The following is a 9,912-nucleotide window of genomic DNA, read 5'->3' on the forward strand; positions in this document are numbered from 1 at the left end:
GATTCGGAAGGGAGAATCGATCATTTGATTTGAGATAGAAGCGTGCAAAATTATTGGATATTTATTTGGTAGTATCATATTTATGACTTACTTAGATTATTTGTTTGGGCCTGATTTTATTCAAAATTTCATTTTATTTTGATTTGGTTTACCTTTAACTATGATGAATAAAAGTTGTTATTTCGTTTTGCTATGAATAAAATCATTTATTCTTATTAATTTTACTATTGTGATTAAACTATTGTTTTGGACATGAAGTCAATGATGAAGATTTATGTCTTGTTGATAATGCGACGACACGTTCCATATTTAAAAAGAATCAATATTTTTCATATTTGAAAATGAGACAAAGTAATGTCAACACAATTTATGGTAGTAAAAGCATTATTGAAGGATCTGGAAGAGCAAATATAGGGGTGTATTCAATATAAGAGATTTATTGACTTTTAATTACTTTTGTAGATTTTAAAAGTCTAGATGTATTCAGTTAAAACTTTTACATACTCTATAGAAGTCTAGTAGTATTCAAAATAGACTTTCATAGAGTTTTAAAAAGTCAAGTGATATTCAACATTGACTTTTAAAAACTCTATAAAAGTCTATGAGTATTCAAATTTTCCATAGACTTTTAATAAGTTCATAGAATTCATTAACATACAAAAATTAAAGCATAAGGTACAACTATAAATTGTAAAAAATTGTATTTGGTTCAACCCAAATATTTGGATGGATTTTTAAAACTTCTAACTCATACACAAGCTATTTATTTTTCTCTATATCGCTTCACATCCCTCTCTTCTTATCTTCTCTCCTCTCATCTATCTCTATCACTCTCTCAAATTTTCGAAATGTATCTCTATATATATTTTCATCTTTCATTTTCAAATTTTTCAATTTTTGGTTGATTGTTCATTTAATAATTTTTTATTTTAATATCACATGAAATTTTGAATTCTATAATTGGTTTTGTGATTTTTGATTTATGATTTATACAAATTAATGTAATATTCAATAATAATAAAAGATGATCCAAAAAAATGTTGCTTAATTCTTAATAATTGAATAGTCTCGTAACAACCATGATTTTTTAAATTCATTTTAGCATTTTCATTTAATATGTAAGCTTTTTTATACAAAATTATATTCACACAATACTAAATAATATTTTTTTCACATGTATATTATCAATTCAAAAACAAGGTTACAGATTAATCAATTGATGTATTTTAAAAAAAATTTACAAACATGTATACAAACCCACATATATACACATGTAATGATTAAATGATATAACTTTTAAATAAATAAATTTATTTATTAATATAAATATTGAAAACTAATTTCAAACTGAATATGTTATATATGTCAATTAATTATTGGTTCAAAGAAATTAATAAAAAAATATGTTATTATTAAATACAAAATTTATAAAATTCTATAAAAAAAAAAAGTACACAAAAGTCTATAAAAATCTTTCAAAAAGTCTACATAAATCCACATAAATCTGTTTATAAATCTGTGATATTTTGTAAAAGTCAATAAAAATCTATCAAATCCATTAAAGTCTATCATTTGAAAAAGTCATTAAAGTCATCAAAACTTTGAATTGAATACACCCCACTAAATTAGATGGAGGGACAAATTTTATAATCAATAATGTCTTATTCTCTTATAAATGTCAAAGAAATTTATTAAGTTTTCAAGATATTTGTCGAAATAGATATCATATTGAGACTGTTAGCCAAGAAGATAGAAAATATCTTTTTATTACAAAATAAAGTGTTGGTAAATAAATATATTATTGAAAATTTACCGAAATTTACTTCTGGCATATACTAAACAAAAATAAATGTAGTGGAGATGTGATACATGTTCTCATGGAAAATTAATTATAAGATCTTCACTACCCAAAGTTGGTAATCATTTGCATTTTTAGAAAGAATACAAGGCGACATTTGTGAACCCATTCACACATCATGTGGACCATTTAAACATTTTATGGTTTTATTGATGCATCTACAAGATGGTCACATGTATGTTTACTATCAACTCGCAATTTGGTTTTTGCAAGACTATTGGCTCAAATAATTAAATTAAGGGCACAATTTCAAGAATATCCTATCAATATGATTCATCTTGATAATGCTAGTGAATTTATATCCCAAACTTTTAATGGATATTGTATGTCAATTGGGATAATCGTTAAACATTCTATTGCTCATGTTCATACACAAAATGGTTTAGTGGAGTCTTTGATTAAACATCTCCAATTAATAGCTAGACCACTAATTATGATAGCGGAACTCCCCATATTTGTTTGGTGACATGCTATTTTGCGTGCAACATCACTTATACGCATCAGACTGACTAGTTACCATGAATTCTCCCCTTTACAATTAGGTTTTGACCAAGAGACTAATATTTCCCATATAAGAAATTTTGAATGTGCGGTGTATGTTCCAATTAGTCTACCACAATGCACTAAAATGGGTCCAAAAAGGAGATTGGAAATATATGATGCATATGATTCTTCTTCAATTATTAAATATTTAGAACCAACTACAAGAGATGTCTTCACGGAACGATTTTCTGGTTGTCATTTTGATTAAACTAGATTTCCAACATTAAGGGGAGAAATTTTAAACTCATTAAGGGAATTGACTTGGAATGCATCACTATTTGATCATCGAACAAACGGATGTGAACTTAAAGTTCAAAGAATAACCTATTTGTAAAATATTGCAAATAAATTACATGATGCATTTAATAATGTGAAAAGGGTAACTAAATCATACCTATGCTGCTAATGCTCCAGCACATATTGGTGTTCACAAAGAACCGTCAAACAACGAGTCAACAGCTCGACTCAAACGTGGTACACCAATTGGGTACGAGGAAAAAAATCTACGGAGAAGAAAAGGAGCAAATAATACAGATATATAATACATATATTGAGATATATGATTCATTGATTGATGACTCTAAAAAAATGTTGATGATCAAACCCCCGGGGAGGTTCAAATACTTGACAATGAAGATATCTCGATAAAATATTGTAGACAGTAAGTTTACCTATAATGAGGCATTTGATGTTGTTAATAAAAATGATGATCTAGATTCTAAATCTATTGATGAATGTCTTAATATAGGGGTGTCAATCGGGTCGGGTGGGTCGGGTTTCGGGTCAACCCGCGTAAATTTTTTTTTTCAACCCGAACTCAACCCAAACCCGAAGCAACCCGAAAACCCCCAACCCGAACACGAAGCAACCCGAAAACCCCCAACCCGAACACGAACCCGTCTAACCCAACTCAACCCGTCTAACACGCCTAACCCGAATTTTTTTTATTTTAAAAAAAAAATTCGAAAAAATAAAAAATAATAATAATATGTCATATAGTTAACTTTTCTAATAATATCCTCACAAGTTTCTAATAAATATTCAAAACACATAATGATAATAATAACATTTAGAGTTCGAACAGCGCTTGATGAAAGAAAACGGTGCATGTAAAATTGTAAATCTCTGCAGCAAACATATGATCGAGATATCTTGGATCCTTCTGTAGAATCTTTTTGTTGTATTTGCCTGGGAGCTCATAAATGAAAACTTTTAACCTTCCAACCGGGTCATCTTCCAAAACATCACAGGCACTTCCTAGATTCAATTGATAGACATATTAAGCAAAATTATAAGTTCAAATTAACAATATCTCAAAAGAAGTTGAAGAGCTAGCAACAAAGTATAAAACATGACAATGGGGCATGCACTCATTTTTTTCGTAGAACACAAATCAATTTTTGGAAAACACATTTCAAAACAATCGAATATATGCGCACTTTTAATTAACTCCCAAAGTAGTCCAAAACAGACTCTCTAACACAAATACCCAGAAGACATGCTTCATACGCTTAACAACAGCTTGCACAAAAACAAAACCCGTTAACTTACCATTAGCAGCTTTATGATCTAATGAATACATACAATACCAGATGACACCATAAATTGGCTTAAACTTCTCTAGTAATCACTACTTTGTTTGTATATTGCATTCCACTTAAATCATAGTTTTCTTCATTGTTCTACATTTGTTTGTAGAAGTCGAATATTTAAAAAATTAAAATAGGAAAGGGTGAAAGTTTTCAAAAATTATGAATTTATAAAAGTTAACTTACTTTTCAATACTCGGTATCATAGCATTGTTAGAATCATCAATCATCTGTTGCAGCATTGTTTGATCCAGCATCCTCATTTATGAATAAATTCATAACATTTTCAGTCAAATCATCCAACCTCACCTCAATAGTTTCTACAAAAATAAAATATTAGTAAAAAAGATAACTTTAAAATGAAAATAACAAGAAGAATCACTAACCTTTCTGTCCAACTAACCAATCTCTACAACAAACCAACGCCTCAACAACATCAGGCTTCATTGCACTACAATATTGGTCAAGTATCCTACCACCCGTGCTAAAGCTGATTCAGAAGCAACAGTAGAAATTGGAACACTCAAAATATCTCTGGCCATTTGTGCAAGTTCAGGATACCTAAATTGGTAAGCTTTTCAAAATGCAAGAACATCACATTTTGAAGATCTGTCAATTTTCGGTTCATCCAAATAAAGATCTAATTGACTCTTTTGAGCTCTATCATTTAATTCTGTTCTTTGAAATGTGTCAAATTCCTACATCATAAATTAAATGTATTGGTAACGAAAAGTAAAAAATAGTGAGAAAAAGAAAAAATTATCATAAATACCTTCAAAACATCCATGCATCCACTTTCTGAATTTAGAGGAAGAGAAGCATTATCATCAATGCCACTGTGAGAACTCGTAGATGTATTGCTACTACTTGATTTAGAAGCAAGGCCCATATATTCCTCAAACAAAGAAACTAATTTAGATTTCACCAGACTTAATTCGTTACTACCATGTCCGTATAACTTGTTGTAACAAAACTCAACAAACTGCTTCTTGAACCTCGGATCAACTATCACAGCAATGGACAACAAAATGTTATAATCTTTCCAGTACTTGTCAAATTTCTGAAACATCCGATTGGCCATTGATCTCATGAAATCATCAGAGCTTTGCAAGGCTTGACTTAATGTCAATTGAACCGTAAAGACACGAGGAAAATAAAGGTTGGCAGTAGGATATTTCACCTCAGAAAACAAAGTCGTTGTCTCATAGAAAACCTCAAGAAATTTGCATATTTTTTCAGCTTGAACCCACTCGTCAACCAATGGACAGTGTGTGAAATTAGTATCAGTCAATTTCAAATGATTAAAAGCACGTCGATAATATATGGCACTAGAAAGCATCAAATACGTAGAATTCCATCTAGTAGGAACATCTTGCCTAAGTGATTTCTTAGGATCCAGCGAAGTTTGGGTAACAGATTCTACAAACTTTTTCTTTCTCACTTGACTGCCTTTAACATACTTTACACATTCACGAATCTTATCAACAGAATGATCAATTATTTTCAAATCTTCTTGGACAATTAAATTGAGAATGTGTGCACAACAACGAACATGCAGAAACTCGCCATCATTCACTAATGAACAATTTAAACTAAGATGATCCCTTAGAAGGCCAACAAAGACATCATTTGAAGCGGCATTGTCCAACGTAATTGTGAAAACCTTTCTCTGAATTCCCCAAGCATTGAATAAGCTATTGATTTTATCACACAATGCAATAACAGAGTGAGGTGGAGGCATGTAAGAGAAGTTGATAATCCTTTTTTGCAAAACCCAATTAGAATCAATGAAATGCGCTGTCAAACATACATAGCCATCAGTGACAATAGAAGTCCACAAATCGGAAGTGAAACAAATTTTTCCAGGGCATGAATGCATTTCTTGAGCTAGTCTATTGTATTCATTTTTATGCATCTTGAGAATATCAGTCCTTGCGGTGTTTCTAGTGAAATGATTGACTTGAGGTTCCAAATATGTAAAAATTGATCTAATTGCCTCATTTTCCACAAACTGAAACGGTAAATCATGTCTCACAATTGCTAATATTAGCAACTCTCTAAATCTTTCTTGGCTGAACTTTTGTGACCTTATGGCAAGACTTTTATCGCCTTGTTCTAACAAAGCCTGAGCAATATCACGAGTACCCTGTCTAGGACACTGTTTGAGAATATGGCGTTGGAGATTACCTGTCCCCATGCTACTGTCTGCTTTGTACGTAGTCCCACATACTTTACATTTGCAACGCTTTTCTTCTCCTTCTACTTTTGGAAGCATCTCAAAATATTGCCACCATTGTGATTTTAAAGGTCTCTTTCGTTTAACACTTCCGGAGGCCCGACCTTGCAAGTTAGTACCTGCTTCTTCATCAACATCTAAATCCAACACATGTACACCCTCCACACTATCCTCCTCATGAACAAGACCAATAGGTTCTGAACTCATTCTATCAATTAAAAAGCATAACAATATTATTAGCTACAAGAAAAAATTTAACAATTTCTTGAAAGACTTCATTTGGTATAGGCATTACAAGAAACAGAAATAAATGGATGTCAATTTTAACATAATCATGTACTCCAAGAATTGTACCAAAGAAAATGTTATACAATGATACCCAATTGTCACTGACTTTATTTAACAAAAGAAGTTGTAAACAAAGTTTGCTTCTTCCCTCATGTTAGGTTTAAACATATATTTTTATATTTAACAAATGTAAAAATATTCATATTTAACAAATGTAAACTTCTCCAGCAATGCATTATGCAACTCTTCGGATCTTGAATCTTCCCTTCCAATCTTTTTTATTTTATATTATTTATTTATATTCCTTAAATACGTCCAGAAAAAAGTTATGGATATATTTTCACTTTTTGAAGGATAAATATATATATATATATATATATATATATATATATATATATAGCTAACAACTCAGTCACGGACTCACGGGTCAAGAATCCCAAAAGCCAAAAACACCGCACGATACAATATGTCAATTTCAGGGAACGGAACAAATATATTGAAGAACGGAACAAAATATTGAAGAATATTCAAATTTCAAATTATATGTTCAATAAAAATTTTTGAGAACAAACCCAAACAGAGATTACTTTAATAAAACTCAGTTTGTTCACTTGGACGGCTGGACGAGAAGCAGATTAGCGGAGAAGGCCGAAGGGTTTCACTTGGATGCTTGAGTGAGAAGCAGCGAATGATACACTTGACGAGAAGAGAAATTGAGAATTAAGAAATGAAAAGCCAACAACAAGTCAATAACAAGGGTTATTGGGTTAATACTTAAATGATTAAATTGGGTGGGGCTTTATTTTAATGAGAAAGCCTGGACAGAGTCACAAAAGTTGCGCAAAATGTAAAAAAAAAATTAAAAAAAAGGTGGGTCGGGTGGGTTTGGGTCACCGGGTGACCTGATATTTTTTTCAGGTCAACCCGAACCCACCCAGAAATTATTTTTTTTACGGGTTTGTAATCGGGTCTGACCCGTTTCGACCCGAACCCGAAAATCATAAACCCAAAACCGATATTTTTAGTGTTGTCCCATGTTGGGTTGACGGGTCGTGTCGTATTTTGACACCCCTATCTTAATAGATATAATTGTCCAAGTTGGAAAAGTGTAATACAAGAAGAGTTAAACTCATTAACAAAACGTGAGGTGTTGGGACCTGTGGTCCAAACACCAAGAAGAATAATTCATGTTAGTTACAAATGGGTATTTGTAAGAAAAAGAAATGAGAAAAATGAAGTGACCTGATATAAAGCTCGATTGGTAGAACAAGATTTTTCTCAAAGACCTGATATTTATTATGAAAAGACATACTATCTAGTGATGGATGCAATTACGTTCTGGTATATTATTTCATGGTTGTACAAGAAAAAATTGAAATGCGTCTTATGTATGTTGTTACTGTATACTTATACGAAAAACTTGATAATGATATTTACATGAAAATCCCTAAAGAATTTAAGATTCCTGAAGCATTTGGTTCAAATTGTAAAAGTATTTACTCCATTAAACTGCAAAGATCATTGTATGGATTAAACCAATCTGGATATATGTAGTATAAGCGCCTTAGCGATTAGATCCAATAAGTCCATGTATTTTTATTCAAAGGAATATATCAAAATTTGTTATTATTGTTGTATATGTTGATGATTTAAATATCATTGGAAGTCCCGAAGAACTTGAAAAAGGCTGTTGATAGTTTTAAAAGGGAATTTGAGATGAAAGATTTAGACAAAACAAAATTTTGTCACGTTTTGGAATATTATGAGTTTCAGAGTTTGAAAACAAATCCGCAAGAGAATTAAAGAACCAAACTAAACGGACGTAATCAAGAGATGGTACTTGGACTAAATGACGATTCAACGGATATTAGTCATTAAATGCATTCAATGTGACCGTTGGAATCAGAGACTATATATAGCTTATCGATTCAGTTGAAGAAGGTTGGTGAAAAACACTGAACGAACTATCTACAATCATCAATTCGTTGGATACACTCTCAAGCATTTTTTTAGTTTACAAATCGCACACTGTAGCTCTCATTTCATTGTATTTATTCGTAGCATTTAGGCTACTCTTCAGAGCGACTCAGTTAACTACTGTAAGGTGTTGAAAAACTAAGAGTTTCAGGTTGACAATGTATAAGTCCAATTGAAGTGGAATATTATAATATGTTGTAATACATCAATGTCTTTTAGTGAAAAACTTATAATTGGTATAGAAATGGTGACATAGGAGCATTTGAAGACTCCGAACATCCATAAAAATCATTTATTCTATTCTGTTTTTTTTTTTCAGTTTTTACAACACCTCGACCTTAGTATTCAATCTATATTTCAGTCTAATTACACACTATCATTAGTTGACTGATTTAATTGACAAACAAGATTTCAAGATCAGTTCAATTAAAGAACTGATTCATATCCAAAAGATTGCAAAAGGCCAGAATGTTTATTCAACCCCTCTTCTAAACAATTCAACTGCATTAATCGATTATATCATTTTGGCTTTCAAATTGAGAATTTTGTAAATGGAATTTTTGTCCCACAATTGACTTATACAGAAAAAGTATTAAAACGATTTTATATGGATAAAGCTCATCCATTAAGTTCACCCATGATTGTTCGATTCCTTGATGTGGTAAAGGATATTTTTCGACCTCGTGAGGAGCAAGAAGAATTACTTGATCCAGAAATACCATAACTTAGTTGGTGCATTGATGTACCTCGCAAATAGCATAAGACCGGACATAGCATTTGCTGTAAATTTATTAGCAAGATACAGTTCTTACCCAACACGAAGGCATTGGAAATCTACAAAACAAACTCTTGCTGCCACTTCATCTAACAATGCAGAAATTATTGCAATCCACGAAGCTAGTCAAGAATGTTTTTCGTTGAGATCAGTGATTCATCACATAAAAGAGCAATGTGGCTTGTCTTCAAGTAAACAAGCAACGACAACTATCTATGAAGACAACATAACATGTATCGCCAATCTAAAAGACGGATACATCAAAGGATACAGAACGAAACATATATCCCCAAAGTTCTTTTTCACTCATGATTTGCAAAAAAGAGGTGATATCAAAATATAACAAATTCATTCGAGTGATAATTTGACCGATCTTTTCACGAAATCATTGCCCACATCAACCTTTGAGAAATTGGTATACAAGATTGGGATCCGACGGCTTAAAGATGTCAAGTGATGTTTGCAACATGGGGAGTTAATCCAAATTGTACTATTTTACTTTGTCCATGATTTTTCCCACATGGTTTTTCATGACAAGGTTTATAACGAGATAGTTAACATCCATGGAAAATGTTGTATTCTTTTTCTTTCACCAGGTTTAATCCCATTGGGTTTTTCTGGTAAGATTTTAACGAGATACATTCAT

The 9,912-nt window shown here is 31.5% G+C and overlaps 1 protein-coding gene across 4 annotated transcripts; it reads right to left on the bottom strand.

The window, feature by feature from the left end:
- Positions 1–3,501: 3,501 nt before the first annotated feature.
- Positions 3,502–7,193, bottom strand: LOC142553925 (zinc finger BED domain-containing protein RICESLEEPER 2-like). 4 transcript variants are annotated; one of them, XM_075664477.1, is made up of 5 exons: positions 7,126–7,193; positions 6,178–6,434; positions 4,763–5,787; positions 4,177–4,688; positions 3,502–3,658 (listed from the first exon to the last, which is right to left on the bottom strand). In XM_075664477.1, the coding sequence occupies exons 2-4, from the start codon at positions 6,431–6,433 to the stop codon at positions 4,569–4,571; spliced, it is 1,401 nt and encodes a 466-aa protein (XP_075520592.1). In that variant the 5' UTR covers position 6,434; positions 7,126–7,193; the 3' UTR covers positions 3,502–3,658; positions 4,177–4,568. The 4 variants fall into 4 exon arrangements, with proteins under 4 accessions (XP_075520592.1, XP_075520589.1, XP_075520590.1 ...); XM_075664474.1 differs by having other exon boundaries at positions 4,177–4,310; positions 4,377–4,688; positions 4,763–6,434; XM_075664475.1 differs by having other exon boundaries at positions 4,177–4,564; positions 4,763–6,434.
- Between the last annotated feature and the right edge of the window lie 2,719 nt (positions 7,194–9,912).

The sequence above is a fragment of the Primulina tabacum genome, chromosome 8, assembly GCF_025594145.1.
Source record: "Primulina tabacum isolate GXHZ01 chromosome 8, ASM2559414v2, whole genome shotgun sequence".
Lineage (NCBI taxonomy): Eukaryota > Viridiplantae > Streptophyta > Magnoliopsida > Lamiales > Gesneriaceae > Primulina > Primulina tabacum.

What these genes read in the sequence shown, in the direction of transcription:
- LOC142553925 (XM_075664474.1), bottom strand. Translation starts at nt 6,433, where the DNA reads ATGAGTTCAGAACCTATTGGTCTTGTTCATGAGGAGGATAGTGTGGAG. An exon ending in GATGCATGGATGTTTTGAAG is followed by an intron (nt 4,689 to 4,762) that starts GTATTTATGATA and finishes TTTATGATGTAG; the next exon opens with GAATTTGACACATTTCAAAG.